Source organism: Salarias fasciatus, chromosome 19 (assembly GCF_902148845.1).
Source record: "Salarias fasciatus chromosome 19, fSalaFa1.1, whole genome shotgun sequence".
NCBI lineage: Eukaryota > Metazoa > Chordata > Actinopteri > Blenniiformes > Blenniidae > Salarias > Salarias fasciatus.
Genome location: NC_043763.1, coordinates 18823334 through 18841777, shown reverse-complemented (window position 1 = coordinate 18841777; position 18444 = coordinate 18823334). Strand labels below are relative to the sequence as shown.

General features: G+C 40.4%; 2 protein-coding genes across 5 annotated transcripts in view; one reads left to right on the top strand and one right to left on the bottom strand.

The window, feature by feature from the left end:
• Window positions 1–505: 505 nt before the first annotated feature.
• dnal1 (dynein, axonemal, light chain 1) lies at window positions 506–3701 on the bottom strand. The gene is made up of 8 exons (XM_030116732.1): window positions 3657–3701; window positions 3184–3222; window positions 2927–3036; window positions 2242–2297; window positions 2091–2146; window positions 1812–1938; window positions 1581–1721; window positions 506–1372 (listed from the first exon to the last, which is right to left on the bottom strand). Exons 1-8 carry the CDS (start codon window positions 3657–3659, stop codon window positions 1323–1325), a joined length of 582 nt encoding a protein of 193 aa, XP_029972592.1. The 5' UTR covers window positions 3660–3701; the 3' UTR covers window positions 506–1322.
• An 8128-nt stretch (window positions 3702–11829) lies between these two features.
• The window catches only part of gphna (gephyrin a), a 28585-nt gene continuing 21970 nt past the window's right edge, over window positions 11830–18444 (top strand). For 3 of the 4 annotated variants that reach the window (XM_030116575.1, XM_030116574.1, XM_030116573.1), the window contains exon 1: window positions 11830–11977. In XM_030116575.1, coding sequence (XP_029972435.1) covers window positions 11914–11977 — 64 coding nt within the window. In that variant the 5' untranslated portion in view covers window positions 11830–11913. The remainder of the gene's footprint in view (window positions 11978–18444) is intronic. The other variant, XM_030116576.1, reaches the window with a different exon arrangement.

Sequence of the window (18444 nt, the reverse complement as noted above, 5' to 3'; positions counted from 1 at the left end):
GGCCTGCCGGTACCCGTCAGCTGCTTCGGGAGTCCCATGAGCCAGCAAGGCTCGATAGGACTCCTTCTTCAGCTTGACGGCAGCCCTCACCTCCGGTGTCCACCACCGGGTTCGGGGGTTGCCACCACGACAGGCACCAGAGACCTTACGACCACAGCTCCGGGCAGCTGCTTCGACAATGGAGGTGGAGAACATGGTCCACTCGGACTCAATGTCTCCAACCTCCCTCGGGACATGAGAGAAGCTCTCCCGGAGGTGGGAGTTGAAAACCATGCTGACAGAGGGTTCCACCAGACGTTCCCAACAGACCCTCACAACACGTGAATCTTTTTTCCATTTGTTTGTATTGTTTGGACTTAACCCAGGATTCCTGGTATATTGTGCTTGCTCAAGAGCCACAACACAGAGTGATGGAAAAGATTCCACTGACTAGACACCATGTTGTTTCAATGGGATTTATTTAAATATAAAAAAAATAATAAAACATACCAAAATTAGTTGTACAAACATGCTTTTAAATAACTTAAAATTAAACATATACATTACAAAAACAATTATTGATTGTGTCCAACATGTAAAATCAATTTTTCAAGATTAGGAAAAATGTAAAATCTTCAGTATGAAATCAATGCCAGAGGAAAACACAGTGAGGGACAGATGTCTATCTGAACAACATCAAGTTCAGGAATATAGAGCTCCTCTTGGAGAGACAGGAGTCAAACAGAGCTGTGGGTGTATTCTGGTCTCATCTCTGCTGGCTGCACTGTCTTACATGAAGCTTATTGTTATGCAGTTCAAGTTCCTGCTCCTGTTTTAAAGCTCCGTCTCCCCATCCGAGAAGTCTGCTGCTCGTCACAACCCCAGAGTTCACTAAAATCCTTCAGCACTGTGTTGCTCAATTTCAATGGCAGGACGCAGCTATTCTCTGGATTTTTGTCATTGATCTTGCACTCCACTTCATTTTTAACCATGACTGGCTCCACTGTTCATCCCAGTGTATGTCAGGAATCTACATCGAACTCCAATAAGGATAGAGATGCCCCAGGGCTTGAAGCAAATTGCTACAATTGGCTTTAAAAATCCTGAAAAATTTTTTTTAACAATTAAAATGCTCAGAAACAGCTTCATGAAATGTGCTTATCATGTTGTTTCCAATCCCATGGGGCCAGACACACTTTGTGTCTGTCATTTTGTGCCCTTATAGCTACAACAGAGTTGTAAAAATTGTTTAGTATTAAGAAATGCCTTGTAAGAAATCATAGAAACCTTCAAAAAATAAAAGGGGAAGACAGAGGATTGGACATTTGTCAAGTAATGTCTCCTCAGCTCTCTTCGTTTCCTTCGTCCTCTTCTTGCTTGATGAGAGGAGTTCCTGAAAACAACAGGGAAAGTCAACCAACCACACCACATCTGCAAGCAGCAGTGCAACAGCTTGAGGGAAACATTACTGGAAGAGTCAATGAAAGCGAAATATAAAGAATTATTAGATGATTGACAAAATGTCCCCAATGTCACAAAAATGCATTGTTATGTTGATGAACTACACATGCACTGCAAACTGATGATTGGAGTACTCGTACCATCTAGCTTCTTCAGGTTAGGAAGTTGTTTCGAGGCTTCTGCCATCCAGGTTCCTTCAGCCGAATGCTTGTCCTCCAGAGGATTTCCAACAAACACCAGGTCAACCAGGCACGGGAGGTCCGCCAGCCTCGCAAACTCCGCTGCACAACATACAAAAGAAACTTCCCTTATGGCTTCACTGTGGAGAAGATAATCTGGTGTTGACCATGGCCATCATGAATGTAGCTTACCCCAATCTTTGACCAGGTTATTGGACATGTAAAGGACTTTCAGGTTCTTCATCCAGTGGATCCCCTTCAGTTTTTCAATCAAGTTATAAGAAATCCACAACTCCTCTAAAGTGTCTCCTACTGCTTCCTACACACACAAATTATTCAGAATAAAGTTCAAATACAACATGTGAATCAATTTTCAAAGCATTAAAAAAATGTTGAAAAAGACCGACTATGAAAAGACGACAAAGACAAAAGGAAACAATATGAGAACATTTAGTTTCATCAGTAACTCACCAGTCCAGTGAGTGCCTTAATGTTGTTTCTCGCCAACGATAAGATTTTCAAGTTCTCTGAAAGGACAAAAGGCATCACTTCACATTCCAAAGACCATGAACACAGCCAAAGTGTTTGTGTGGTTTCAAGTATTTAAGCAGTGGAGACTCACTCAGGCCAACGAGGTTGGATATTTTGTCAATGGCATTCGTGGACAGAGACAGTTTTCTGTGGAGAATGCATAATAGGAAAGAAGTAAATCACCCATAATTATCAATTCATGAACAAAGAATCAGAAGATTTTAGGAAATGAAATCTTGCATGATTCATAGTTCAAAGTTTATCATAAATTGCCACTATCATTAGACTCCACAGTGAATGGGCCCGGCACTGAAGATCTCTGCACAAGATGTAAGTGTGGATGGAGAGTTTTGTTTTAATCTGATCTTGCCATGTCTCGCCTTTTGTGGTGTAGAAATGTGATGCCTGTCTCTCCTTGATATAAAATTTAGATGAAATGCAACATTACCATTTAGACTGAGATCACATTCCTCCCCTCAAATAAACGTCAGTGAAGTATCACATTTTGGATTGCATATAAATTTGTGTTATTCAGACTCTCAGAAAAAATAATCACATCTGTCACATATGAGCAAACAAGACATCACATGGGAGGAGGAGAGCTGCATTAGTATTTTTTTTTTTATAAAACTGCTTTAACACATGCTTACAAAGCTCAAGTGAATTGAGAAATCAAAATTGAGAGGATGACCATCAATGCTTGTACGTCTATGCGGATGCTACCTTCACAAAACAATATATCTTCTAGACATTGAAAAAGCCACAATAAAACTCACTCGCAGTTAACAAGCGTGGAGACAGAAGCATCCATCTTCTCTATAGGAGGAATCTGACCATACAGTTTGATTTCCTTGGCCTCGCTTGCTTTTTCCCCAGATTTCTCCTCCTGTGTAAAAAAAAAACAAACAAAAAAGAACACTATTTTTGGCACAGCTACTTCTTGATGCACTCTGTCACACAAACAAATACATCTCTGTCTCACTGTGCTGCAGTGTACTCTCATGTGTAACAGCTGCATGCGTGCACCACTCACCCATTTGGACAGTGCTTCTTTCACAGTTGTTGCTTTAGCCTGGGGACAGTGCATTACATTCAGTGAGCCAGGGAGGAGCTGGATTATACTGAGATGACTCCAAGTACAACAGAAAACATGGCAAACTTGCTCATACACTTCGCACTAAATCGTTCAATACGTTACGCACAATTACGTGAGTCAATAAATTCTCACATGGACTCTCGTTTCAAGATGAAGACAAGTAGAATAATCAGACACGGGGAAGTATAATGATAGCGGGCGATCTTAGGTTATTTACCTAGCAAACTAGCTAATTAAAGTTAGCCCATGTTAGCGCTCAGCAACACAAACAATGCATGCAGCCCGGGTGAAAACGACCATGCAGTGAATCAGCGCCGTGTTTGCCTGGGATGTAGCAGCGAACGTGACACAGAGGGTCACTGAGAAACATCACATAATCAGGAAATTGCTCCGAAACCTCACACACTCACCATGTTGCTGTCTGATCTGCTCCGGTTGCTATGGCAGTGACAGCCGCCCGGCTGCGCATGCGCACTTTGGCCGTGTCGCTCTCGCTCACACACGCGCGCGTGCACACAGAGAAACACACTCACACACACATGCTCTGATATTCCAGTTTTTCTCTAGCGACCAGTGAAGTGAGTAGCGAAAGTCTACATTTATTTACATCACTGTAGGCTAAATATTATTTCCTTTTTTGTGTTTATATTATTGTATGTTTTGTAGCTTTTACTAGTGAGCTATTGTGTTGTGCAGAACTGCAAGTCTCTTTAAAAAAACATGTTCAAGTTTTGAAAATGTAATTTGTTTTTCAAGACAAGGGCCAAACCAATGGAGAAAGACTGAGACAGTTTTATTATTGCATTATTTTTCCCTTTGCTGCTTGTGTACATTTAATATGTATGTGTGTTTTAGATATACCTTGTTCCCTATACCCATCTCCTATCTGCATGGGGTAGCCCAGTTAGTGCTGTCACCTCACATTGGCTGGGCTTCTCTTTGTGGAATTTGCATATTGTCACTATGCGTGTAGTTTTCTTTGGGTACTCCAGTTTCTTCCTACACTCCAAAACTTCATGTGAGATTAATTTGAGACCCCAAATTGGCCCTTGGTTTGAATGTAGGTGAGTGCATGTCGTTGTCTAGCTCTCTGTGTTTGACTGTCCAGAGTGTTTTTTTTTTTTTGTATTTTTATTCATTTTTAGTGTTATAGGTATCATGGATGCAGTTGTTATTCAATCCATTTTTATTGGATTGAGATCATTTAGAAGAGAGGAGATGATATTTTGTTGAGATTTATATGTTTGAGTTCAAGTGTGTCATTGCACAATGGGATACGGCAGCAACAACAACCTGATGATTGATGAAAAAGTGAAGGAGAATAGAATAGAATCACTGTGAGGAATTAACTGGTGTGATTGTTTTATCAATCCTGTCTTCATATGTTCTCAGCAGTGGCTAGAGATCCTCAATACAATAGTACTCTACCACCCTCCTGTGACAGGACTTTAGCAGTGCATGTAAGCCTATTGTCAATAGGATACAGCACTGAGCATCTGTATGTATGTGTCCTGGTAAGAATGCATCCTCCTGCTGCTGCAACCCCTCAAAGCTCTCCAGCAGCCCATTCCATACTTTGACATCTGGTTTATAGGGGCACTGCATGAAATGTCAGACATGCATCTGCTGTACATCAGGTGGCAGTGTTGAGTAAAATTTAGCTCCAGTCTGTCCTTTGAATTGCCCTATTTTTATTCTTTGTTTCTCAATCTTATTTCCTGATTTCAGTGTTGCAGATTGCCGGCAGTGTAGCCCAGAGCTTTAACCATAGCTTTGTTTACCATGTAGCCTGCTGTTCCTGTTGGAATACTGGCTTAGTAGATACACCTATCGCAAGTCACAAAATAGTTTTTCAGATGAAACCAGGACTCTTCATTTGTCATATTGTCATTTGTTTTATGTTTCATTAATTTTGCATTCAACAAAAATATTACATATTATACCTAAAGGGAGTGGGTTTCTGAAAATGAGCAGCTGTGATCAGTTTACAAGTTGTCTTGACTAGGATCTAATAATTAGCTTTATTGAAAATAGATTTAAACTAACTAGTAGTAACAGTGATTTGAGATTATTTGAGTTTGTCTCACTTTGTTTCGACAGTCTCCATTTAAACATAAAAAGTTAGTTTAGATAACTGTAAATAGCAGTTTCAGATTGAATAGTTTTGAGCTGAAGTACAAGAATGAAACTGATTAAACTTACTTTGCATATGCAAATTATCATAATGAAATAAGGTAAATGAAGAAGTGTTCTATTTATGTTAACAAACTATAATATTATAAGACAGTGGGTCTAGTTGAACTAACAGGTCAGCTTTTACAGTGAAAAGGTCTCCTGTCACACTCACATAAACACATCCATCACCGGCCGTCAGTGGAAGAAGTGAGCTCACCGTGCAGGTCGGCTGATCGGCTCGCGCTCCACGGTGTACAGTGTCACTCCTCCAAAACATGCAGCTCACACTATACCACACTGCAACGCTGGTGACTCTACGTCAGAAACATCAATGTGTAAATGTGCTCATGGCATGCAACCAGATTTGAGCTTCTGTTTTCAAAGATGTTTGTACAAAAGGAATCTGAAACATGAAGACAGATCCAACCTGCCACATCTAAATAATAGTAACGCTTTGTTAACCACATTAGGACGGATCCTTAATTAAATGCACTTGAAGTGGGTTTAGATGAAGACACTGAGGAACACTTCACTAGAAAACGTGACCTGAAACTGAAACCTTCGGTTTTGGTTTGCAGTACACGACAGTCATTTCCTGTCTTCATTGTTCTGTCCCGTGCATCCTCAGTGACAGATCAAATAGCCACAACTCGCTGTGAAGTGACGTAGAAATGCCATTTCTGTTGAGGGGGATAATAAACAGAAAGAAAAACAAATTCCAGGTGCATTTTTTTTGGAAGCTGTCCATGATAAAATATCTTCTACCAGCATCGTTTATAGGCTGATCAAGACTGGTGAAGGTCAAAAATGCAATCGTTGGTTTTAGAGCAAATTTTTGTGTTTACTGTTTTAAATGAAGTGTTGCAATAGACCGAAGTCATGTGGCTGTAACTTTAGAAACATATTTTTGAACTCTCATCACTGCTGATTCAAGTCTTTGCATTAGTCTTAGTCAGTCTTGGGGTTAAAGGCTTCCCTTTTCTTTGCCTTACACCTCATTACACCACAGCTCATCAACCCTGACCCTACGCCAGGAAATACGATGTATCTCTAAACCAAAATCATTAAAAATTACGTGATTTTATTCACAGTTATTATCGTCTAAAATGTTCACATTATCTTCAGATCATTTTCCTCAGATTATATTTCACTTCTCAAGAACAAAATACTGACCAAAATGTGCATTGAAACAGGAATTCAATTTGCATCTGTATTTGCTGTGATCACAGTACTTTTCTTCTCACTTCCAGGGATTGCGTAAGTTAGTGGCTATTTCCATAAAGCCCTGTTGCAAAGTTATGACTGTCAAACAAACACACCAATGCCAAAACATACATGAATTTTCATGCAGTTTTTACAAGGCACATTTTCATTTGTCCCCTATATTACCTTGCAAATTTGACAGTGCAAGGTGCAACTCGTGATAACATTCTGCACATCAATGACTTGAGCTGTTATCAGCTACATAAAGCATGCATTGGTCCTGATCATGCAAGTGTGTAACAATCTGTCAATATTAAGGCCTGCATCTCTGAAAGCCAGAAAAATACTTCCTGTTACTCTCACTACTCTCCAAACACAACTAATTCCTGTTTGAAAGCAGAGTATTGCAGGGCTGCCTTCACTTCTCACTTGGCGTGACACAAACTCAACTCTGGCAATGATGTTTTCAAATTTCTGACAGCATGAAAGATTTAGGAATGATTTGTTTGTCAGCTGTGAGACAGTATGGGTCCTCAGCAGTAACCTATAAGGAGTACTGTTACAGATCAAGTGACAAGTCAGGGTTGTGCGTATGAAGTGGGCGGCATCGTGACATAGAGCAGGCAGTATAAAGGAGGTTGACAGTCAGACCTTCTGATCCATCAAGGATCACTTTGCCTGACAGAGTATGCAAAGGGATACTGGCTGAGGCTATGAAAAGTTCCCACATGGCTGTTCACAGCAAGCTGGACTGTTGGGCAGATTTGAACAGGAGCAAATTTGGACGATCAGGATGGAATTCTTCGGAAAGGAGGAGTCGCAGTTGGGAAATTAACATCCAAAGGATTACCGGACCAATGCGATCAATGTGTCAACTTCACACTTCTGCAAGATTTGACCACTGTGCAAGGTCTAACAATGCCATGGGGCAGACCAAACCGAGCCAGACGGGGACCTTCCCTCTGCCTCCTATAGGTCAGACAAGGACAATCTATGGAAAAGTAGAACCCCCTCGACCAGTGAAGAGAAAGGTGTCAATCAAGCCTAAAGGAAATGGTGCAAACCTACCAGCTTGCAGCAAAAGCACAGTGTTTCAAGAGTTTGGGGCACAATGTGGGAAATCACATCAGGAGATTAATAAATGCAAGAAAATCAGTGTTGCTCCTGCAGCAAGAACCAAAGAAATCATCAAGGATTCAGAGACTTGCGGCCGACTGATTAACCAGGCCTTTGAGGATCAACCAGCTGCAGCAGTGACTCTGGAGCCAGTGGACCCTGGGGAACAACAAAAGAAGAATGACGCCACTGATTCCGGTGCCGGTGACAGCCGAACGATGATGCCAGTCAGGGTTGAACATGATGCCAGTCTCAGCGAAGGCAGACAACAAAGAGCTTTCTGCTCCGATGACTCCGAGATTGAAACAGTATCCGAGGACTCTGAAGGTTATTCTGAAAGACTGAGAGACGACAGCGATGAGGAGTTCTACACCGACCAGAGGATCGCAGAGTGGGTCCTCACAGTCAACTCAAGCTTCTTCCACACGGAAAATAATTACATCGAAAGCTTGAAACCTGCAGAGGAGCCTAATGTGGTGGCTATAAGGATCATCTACAGTGGGGACTGATCTAATCTGCTAACTTCATACAACACATTAATGTCTCTTCTCACTGTGTCTGTGAGCAAAATGTGTGGTTGTAGCTGTTTTGTGTGCAAGCTCCATTCAAATGTCAATTATCTGTAGTAAAGGTGAAACAAAACAAACTTTCTCTGTTTTGACTGAATTATGAAAATGTAATCTGTCTACATACAGTATGTGTGTTATGTCACAAATATATTGATTTTATTTTCAGTGTACTGATTTCCATGATTTTTTTTTTCCTTTGCAAAGCATGATAAATCATACAGCAGATTTTTATTGTCTTAACATGTATTTAAAATGTGATACAGTTTATCTCAGTATGGAAGTATGGGCTGGAGAGGGAAACCTGGCTTTTGCAATGATATGTGTGTGTTTGTGTACGTCTGTGCGTGTGTGCGAGTGCTGCCCCCTTGCGGACAGTATGCCTTAGTGTTCCTGAGCTCCTGCTGAGATGCTGTCTTTCCCGGAGAGAAGAACTGACCTGAACCTACACAGGCCATAATCAATAGATGAAAGAAAGTCCCAGCAAGTGTCAGTTTCACCAAATGAAGCCCTGATCCTCCTGATCCTCCTTCTACTGATGTAAATTGAATAGATTAAAATATAGCGTAGACAACTCATCTTTTTTTTAAACCAAACCATTTGGGTTGCCAGGTTGGTGTCAATCAGGTTAATTATATCACATTTGCATTCCCACCATCAGCTTGATTCATTATGAGATGATTGGCGTGTTGAGAGTAATAATAATAATAATCAATTTTATTTATCATGCACTTTACATTTGTAAAACAAATCTCAAAGTGCTACAGTGGAGTTTAAAAACAACAGTGACAATTAAAAGTAACAAATACAGGCTAAATCAATAAAAGTAGTTGAGAAAGATAAAACACTCACACTTTTACACGACATAAAATACAATGGGGTACAAAGTTAAATCATTCAAAAGCTTTCACAAATAAAAACGTACAGAGTTTCTGTAACTTTTGGAGAACACCACAGAGTGGATCGTGAAGGAAATTAAAATAAAAAGAATAGCAAGAGACCTAAACAACACAGTTATGCACTGAATGATTGGTCTAACGAATCAAACTTCAGGAAGTAAATACAACATCCAAAAGGTTGAGTGAGGAGTGAGTGTGTGCAGTTGTCTGTCTCTTTGTGCTGGCCCAGAATTTGACTTGTGACATGATCAGCTCTTACTTTTCTCTCATCAGTTTACATCGTCGACAGCTGTATTACATCCTATCATGGATGAAATGGATATAGAAAATCGTACATGTTCAAAAGTGTGCCTGGTCAGTTGCTGAACAGTTCAAGACTTAAAGTGGAAAAGATTGGCAACCGAATGATTCTGGAAAATAAAAATGACCTTGAAGAGTGAAAAAACGACACAGACATTTGCAGCAATTTTTCCAGTGAAAGCAACAGATATCATTTTGCCCAGAGCATTGAGGCCCAGGGCAGAACATCAGACTGCACCAATGCCTTCAATGCAACAATGCAACACACTACCTTTCTGCAAGCAAAATATTAAGAGTTCAAAAGCCACACATCTAGGTTTGTGAAAATATGCATAAATCATAAAGTCAAAAATCCAACAGAATATTGCTGACATGAGTATGAATAGAAATTTAGTAATTAGAATATCAGTTTGATTCATCATTTGCTTAGAATTTCAAGATGGTCTTAATAAGTTAACAATTTAAAAAATAGTAAATTTGACCTCACTAAGATCAAACTTGAAGAAATCAATCAATCAATCAACAAAAAAGCTTGGCTGTGTGTGGCTCCAGGTATCCCCTCTTCTGACAATAAAGTGAGCAGCTTTGTTCAAGTACAAGCATCAAGTACATTCATTAAAATTCATCATTTATTCTCTCGCCACATTTATCCAAATGCATTGAACAGTAATTTGTTTTCTGCATTGAAATAGTGATATATTATAAGCATTTGTGACACAGCTTTATTTTAGTTGAAGGGAGTGTCATAATTGCGTGACCAAAGCATATAAGAAAATAACATCTTTGTGAGTTGAGCGAGTGTGTTTCAAAGCTTTCGTTAAAATCACTGCCTTGTTTTCGATCGTACATTCATGGAACGGTGACAAATAGAAAAGGTCCCTCTTCCAAGTCAGAAAAGTACATCAGAACACTCTCTAACTAGGAACTTACCAGAGCGAACATGGTTACATGTTACTCAATATAGCAGCATGTCTACCACAGGAGAATTGTAACCTTTGAGCAATTCATGATTTTGCCTTTTTCCAGTGATTTGGAGAAACTAAAACTAACTTCACCATCAAAATTAGTATAATACAGCTCACAAAGTTGTATCTATAGGTCTGTTATATACAAAAACTAAGTTGCATTTATGACTTTTCACATCTTTATTTTTTGGTTGGCATTTTATTATTAATGGGTTGCTTTAGAATTTTGGTCATTTTAAGTGGTTCGACTATTTTATCCCTTTTATTTCTTAAAATCTTGTTAGCGTGTTTTACCTTTCACTATCTTTATAATTCTTTGTTTTCGTCTGTAGTTTTCCAGCCATTTCTTTGTTGGCATTTCCTTGTACCGTTACATATAGGTAAACCACTTCTGGCAGGCTGCCAGTGGCAGCACTACTTGGCAGTGAAATCTAATGGTGCCGCATGTCTACACTGAATGAAACTCTAATTTTCCTGAGACTTTTCTTCATTTAGATATAGTCACAGTCAGCTGACCATGAAGTGCATTTGGAAACTCATCATCTTCATCACCTGAAGGTGACCTGATCACAGACAGATAAAATGTGTATTTTCCCCATTCTTGGCTTTAAAGGTCACATCTCTCACCTTGAACTGTGTGATTAGACAGGATTAGATATCTGGTGCACAAACAAAAAATATTAGATTAAAATGTTTATTTTCATAATATTTTGTGAAAGCTTCATGGAGTCATGGCAGAAGAACCACATGTAGCTCCAGAGCCGCAGACTGCAGACTCCAGTTCAAACTATGGTATTAACATTAGTCTACTTTTATGGGTGGATGATGTTAGTTTTCATGCATCTTGTTTTTAGGGTGAACTTCCCATCTGTTTATCTTACTGGTTTGGCTCTATTCCTTTTCTTGGTCATTTAAAGTGAACGGCATTTATTTGCTGCTGGTATTTTCTATTTGTTGAAGTGTTTGTGCGATGTTGGATTAAGTGCTGACCTGGATGCAGATTTTACGAATAATGCATGCAGAAAAGTAAGATTTTTCACATCCATTTATAAATCCAGGCAAAGTAAATGGATTTCTTTAAATGACAGTTGGGGAGAACATATCAGAGTTTTTTTTTTTTTTTTTTTTTGGAGATGCCTTCTTAAAGGTGCACTGACTGACCAGACAACACTGGATCATCATCCTCTGCACAGAGGTCACCTCACTCTTATCCGGGCTGTCACAACATACCAGACCTGAGGCCGAGGCCCCAAATCTTATTAGTTTTGGAGGACATTCACACTTAAAGGACACGAGTACACACATACACACACACGCATGCACACACTCCAGCCGTCCTCCAGAGGTGCAGCAGCAGCAGCAGCAGCAGCAGCCCGCACACCACCACCTCCACCACACAGTTTCTATGTATGCGCCGTCACAGTGCAGACGGAGGTTGTAAACATGGCGGCGGACGGGATGGTGCTCACCAACCACGACCATCAGACCAGAGTGGGGATACTGACGGGTAAGGAGACCGCCTGGCTAAATGCAGCAAAACGCCCGCGGACGGCGCGGCTCGGTGCCGTTTCGTCGTCGGTTGTCTGTGCGCGTCCGTGTCACGATACGGGCTGTCTCCGCTGCAGAGCTAGCTGGCGTTAGCCGTCGTGCTAACCGGTTCTGCTCGCACCGAGGCGCGGGCGAAGGCAGCCGTGACAGGTCGGACAGGTGCGAGGATCGTGTCCCAACGCGCCCGTGTGCACATATATGCTCGTGCTTTGTGCTTTTGTGTTCACACACGAAGAGTAGCTGTCATAGCCAGGTTGTACTTGTTAGCTATAGGACAGGATAGTGATATTTTATTGCACGTCTAGTTAGAGTCAACGGGAGAGGTCGCCCGGTGGAGACTTTCAAAATATGTGTCGAGCCGCACGCCGTTGGCTGATATTTCTTTGACTTTGGTGCTACTATTGTGAAAGATACACCGCCGTGTTTCCGGTTTGTCTTTGCCGTATTCACGCGGACTTGACGTGAAGTTGAACGTTGTATTTTCCAGCAATGTAGCGTTACCGAGCCTACATGAGCTGCATTATTCATGTCCCTTTGCAGGTCCTATATGTTGCCCGCCGTTCGCGGTGTTTTCCGCTCACGTTTCCTTAATTTGCTTTTAACGACGGTCGTGTCATTTACGATGAACGCCCCTGCTCCCGTTTACCGCACATATCAGCATTTATTAATCCTAAATCGTGCGTTTGGTCGTCTATTAAAAAAAAAAAAAAAAAAAAAAAAAAGGGAGAGAGAGGGAATGCAAGGCGCCACAGGGCCAGATGAAGGGAGCTGTGCGGTTTGTGGGAGCTCCTCCTCGGATTATCTCGACTGATGTTCGTCCGTGAGTCGTGCAGTGGAGGAGGAGGAGGACTGGGACCAGTGTGCAGCCGTGTGGCAGCCACCAGTTAGCTCTGCTGTCTCCTATTTTTTTATTTATTTATTATTTATTTATTTATTTATTTTCTGCTAAGGCAAGGAGGGGAAGACGTGAGGATAATGCTAAAAAGGATGGGAGCCAGCAGCTGGCTGAGCATCCGAGCTGAGAGCAGCTGACCCCGCTGTCCGTCCAGCAGACAGCAGCGCTCCTGTCACATGCTAACAACACGGTACTAATCCGTTCATGTGCCGTGATCATCCCTCCCATGGACGTCATGTGAGGTCGAGCCAAAGCAACTTTTGCTGAAAATTGAGATCCACGAAGCAAGAGGTTTCCAAAAAAAAAACACTATTATTGACCAAGATCTCCATGCTCTTGATGAATTGGTGCATCTTTTATTCTTGGTAAAATGTTCGAGCTACCTGGGTTGAAAAAGACATGAAGTTCTGCTCTTTAGTATTAAGTCTATCATTTTGAATACTGTCAGAATTATGGATGCTGCTAAATGGTTGACCATCCGCCCCCTCACAAGTCTAATTGGATAGTGTTTCACCTAAGTCAGGGATGTCAAACGTGAAGCATGTGAGCCAGAACTGGGACGCAAGACACTCCAGTCAGGCCTGCCAAACCACCAAGCCAATAGTGAAACATTGATTTTTTTTTTAAAATATATTTCCTAAAAGTAGCAAACAACACTGAGATGTGGGTGATGCTGGCATGAAAGGTCGCTTCCTTGTTTTCATCAAACTAGCCTCAACACCACGCTGTCAGGGTGAGTTATAAAAGCATGCACGTTGCAACAGCTTTAGGAGAAGCCTTTTGGGCATGTCACTGTTTTCCACCAGAAGATGTCATTAAAATTTGGCTTTAGGTTAAAATTGTAGTAATTTTTGATCATAATATTTTCATTATTATCATACATCATCTTGTCATTGTTACACTATCATCACGTAAACTCTGCTCTACAAGAACAGCGAAAAAACTTACAATTTATAATTCAATGTTTATTATGCTGTTATTTTACTGGTCCAGCCCACTGAAGATGAAACTGGGCTGTATGTGACCCCTAAACTAAAATGTGTTTGACACCCCTGATCTCAGCAGTATTAGATCCTATTGCAGGCCTTCATCAGAGGTCAGGTCAATATTTTCCCGATGAAGCAAAATATTGTGTTTCTATAACCTGGTACTTTGGGTATATATCTTGAAATGATCATAACCCATATTCATCTCTTTCCTGTTTCTTGAATACACGTAGTACTTTCATACACATACACACACACACACGCACTAGAAAATGATGATAAAACTAAACTGAACCATGTGGGCCAGAGGCATCCAAATAAAGACCCGTGGCCTACTCTTCAACATTTAAGGTCCCATTTACATGGCATTTCAAATAAAAAATCATTGTTTTTATGTTTTTCAAAAATTTTGCCTTTACATGACAATCTTTCAGAAACGAGGCCCATTTACACGGAAACATCAAAAAATGCTGAAGCAATGGACTTAGCATGTAAGGCCATTAGTGGGTGCTGTTGGGTTTTTTTTTTGCACACATGCATGCAGAGAACAAAGCACTATCAACATTAACAATGGCGAGTACACAGACATTCGTATGGGTAAACGAGGAAGTCGGATTGTCCTAGGAAAATGTGGACTGAGAGTCCTGCCACACTGGTGGCCGGTGTAATAGTTAGTGTCCATCTACTTGCATATTTGCAGCTGTAGTGTGCATGTCCACTTGAAACATTTTGTAAAGTTCCATTTTCAGTGTCTCCGAGCACTGTTGTCATTGTCATGACACCCAAAATGCATCGAAATGTTTCTGTTTTCACTTGAAAACCGAAAACCTTGTGTAAACAGTGCCTCAGCACAAGCTCTTGCAGCTCTTAGTTGAGTTCCCACCAAAACAAGATCAGTCAAAGAACAATGTTGGTGACCAAAAAGCAGAAGTGATGAAGCAACTCAACACTAATTGATTTAGCAATGATTTAGACCTTTTCAATAGCAAAACATGCACGTAAATGTTTAACTCATCTCTGAACCTTCAGGTTCACCTGTTCGTTTGCAACTCCAGTATGAACTCAGCTGAATTTAAGTCCTAAAATACAATCACTAATTATGACACATCCAGCTTTATTCTTCTAATCTAGTGCTGCATAGCTTCAGGCAAATGTTAGATTATAGCCTTTCATCACATTAGGTAACCTGCACAGTTGAACTGTTCAAGCCAAAACCTCTTTTCTTCTACACATTCATTGCCAGCTAATCCCAGCTGATTGTCATTAGTTTAAAATTCACTGGGAAACTACCAACTTATTTCAGATTGATTTATTTAAATAGGTCATTTCGATCCGTGTCAGGCAGTCACTTGCCAGCAATGTATCATTGACTCTCATCGAGCATCTTTTAATGTGATCGCAACCATAAATTTATCTTAACTGTGACACCAATGTGCGCAATATACATATTGTAATAGACTTACTGAACTGTGATTAAATTGTGTGTTCACCCACTGTGTATTTATGCTTTGTTTGTCAAACTATCTTTACCATCAGATTGAGGCCCCCTGCCCCAGATACCCACCCACTTGGTAGATTGTGAGGAGAGCTTAGTGAATCGCAGAAAGATTAGAGACAGGAGAAAGAGCACTGTTATTCGTGAGAGCAAATCTCAAATCAAAAAGACATTAACATGATATATATTTGTTATAAGTCATTATCACTATCACAATTATCAAATTGATTTCAGATCGCACTTAATCTGAAGTAGCCCTGGTTTTATCCATATACGCCTTCACGTTGAATAGTCTTTATTGAAGTTTTCACTTGGTTGACAGAAATTAGTCACTGGGAACATCCTTAATGAGATTATGCCTTGAAGTTGATGGTCGCACAACATGAGGAACGACGTGATGTTTTGTAGTTGTGATAATTTGACCATGAGTAATCAGAATAGAATTGCATCCTGTAAACATGATTAAATTGAGCCTAGCCAATGTGAACGGCATATCACATTGCTTCTCGCTTTCATATCTTAGCTTTGTGCGCAGGACCTTTGTGTAATGTCACACGCTATTTTAAAAAATGGCAATGACGCAACATGACCAGTTGTTTCAGAAGACACCGCTGTTCTTAAAATCAATGCAACAAGGACAGTATTTTGATGCTGTTGTAGTTTCAGAAGACCTTCAAAAAGGTCACTTAAGCCCCTTTTCCATCAGACTGCTTCCACTGTGAGTTTGGAGCCAGATCCTGCCTTAGCACCACTTCTTTGTGTTTCCACCACTGAAGCACTGACTCCCGGCTCTCAAAACTGGTGCTAAGCGATCACCAGCTCTTTGCTGGGCCAGAGCAAAGCCCCGATACATCATCAGGAAGGGACAAGGTTATCAAGGCTGTTTGGAAACACATTACGGCCATCTTGAGCTGTTGTCTGCAACTGAGGTTCAGAAACAGTTGGAGGGAGCCGCTCAGACCGAGCATTTGATCGAGGAAACACAGTGGGATGGCTGCCGCAGGACGCCAGCAGAGCCTCCACCAGCTTCTCAGTTGAATTGAAAAGTTTAAGACGATACAACATTGTTGCATAAATGGCTTTGTACATTCTTAACTGTCAAGTCAAGGAATCCATCTTTAACACTGGATGGGATCCATCTGATCCATGACGGTTTTACTGTGCAACTTTTAAAGACTTAAATTGTAGTGGTGGTTTCACCTTGGTCCAATCCTGGATGCCTTCAAAGTCTTGTTTGGGGTATCAGAGTCACTGGTACAGTGTTGTTGGGATTACTCCTTAAAAGTAATTCAACTCCTGATTAGTCCTTAGAAAAAGTAGTCCAATTAATTCTTTAATTACTTTTTCATAAGTAATCGATTACTAATTACTTTAGTTAAGAAAAGATAAAGTAACGGCTGCTCAGTGCTTTGGAATGAACTTTCAATGAATATGAAATATTCGGTAAAACACCTTTCCTGTCTGCAAATTATTAGTTAGAACACAGAATGGAATGGAAGTGAGAAGGTAACAGGGTAATAATTCACATTATTTAATTAAATGGCATTAACATAGAAAGTGACACGACACTAAACGCAACATTTTAGGTAATGTTACAGCACAGATGTGCAAAATTAATCAAGGTAAAGAAAAATGGTATGATCTATACCTGCTGCCTTTAAGAACACAGAATGCAGTTATCATATGACTGCGGTAGTATACGCGCATTAATTCGACATCTTTATGTACCAGCATTATTCAACCTACACGGTTTGTTTAGAAAAACGACAGCTGGCTCTGGCTGGTTTGCTGAACATTATCAGAAGTATAGATCCTGCCAGTGATCCATCCCTACTGGAGTTTACTTTGCACCATAGAAATTAGCTCCTCTTGTTGGAGTTTGTATGCTCATGGTGCGTTTAAGACGGCTCGGAAAAACATTTACCGCATGTTAATGGATTACACGGTTTTCACAGCTGAAAAAAAGTGTGGCAGACAGAGAGCAGTGAATCAAGAAGTGGTGGGAAGGACATGAAACTCACGTCTGTTACGATATAAATGTTAAAAAATATTGTTTGTATTTCCAGCCATAAAGTGCTACCACTGGATTTTCCGCAATTCTGTGTTTGCTTTGCTGCTCATCTCAGTTTAATGATGTTGCGCTCGCAGACACGTCATAAAATGGCAACATTGTGGTTTTTGGTTGTTTCTATAAATTATCTGATATATTGTGGGTTATAAGACCTTTTCAACTTGCAAAATATTGGGAAAAAGTAACGGAGTCATTGCTTGATAAAGCAATTGTGATATAATCACCACTTTTGCCACAGTAATCCCATTACTTTACTTTGTGACATTACACTAGTGAATTACTTAGTAATAGATTACTCGCCAACACTGCTCTCCTGGGAATAGCATAGGAAACCTGATATGTGTGCTGTTGGTAAACGAGGACTTTTTGGAGCATTGTCTGGAATTCTTCAGCACGTAGTCTTTTCTGCCAACTGCAAATTGTCCCGATATTCCCAGCAAAAAGATTTGAGGTGCCCTCCTTTTAGGAATCCAATTGTGACCAAATGACAAACAGTCGGAAACTATCATGTTTTGTAATAATCATTCCTGAATTTTCAAATACGTCTTGGTATTACTTCAGACTTCAAGGACTGGTGTTAAAGATTTAGCTTTGGTGCTTGTGGAGTGTCAGTGAAAATGGAGGAAAGGGCTGCTGCTCGTGAGAGCAACAGACTTTTAACCCAGATACCAGAGTTCAGTCGGGATGATTGCTCAATATTTGTGTCCTTCAGCCCAGTGTACTGGAGTTAGACAGTCTAGTCACAGTTTAAACAGGCTTCAAAATGTTTTATGACATGTGAGTCTTGGTATTTTCATTCATTAATAGAGAGTAACTGTTGACTGTTTCAGTCAAGCAGTTTTTATCTGGTGAAAAGACAGAAAAAGTCTAGTCAATCTGGGCTCAGAAATTAGGTTTCATTTTTAGCCAAATTATAAATAAATATGTCAGAAGTTATATTAAATGATGCCTTATGAGATTATTGCGACACCTTGTAAAG

Bases quoted from the DNA above. Each gene is read 5' to 3' on its own strand.
- dnal1 (XM_030116732.1), bottom strand. The intron at 3,037-3,183 runs GTGAGTGGTGCA...TTTTTTACACAG, and splicing joins AAGAAGCACTGTCCAAATGG to GAGGAGAAATCTGGGGAAAA. The intron at 1,722-1,811 runs GTAAGCTACATT...TATGTTGTGCAG, and splicing joins TAACCTGGTCAAAGATTGGG to CGGAGTTTGCGAGGCTGGCG.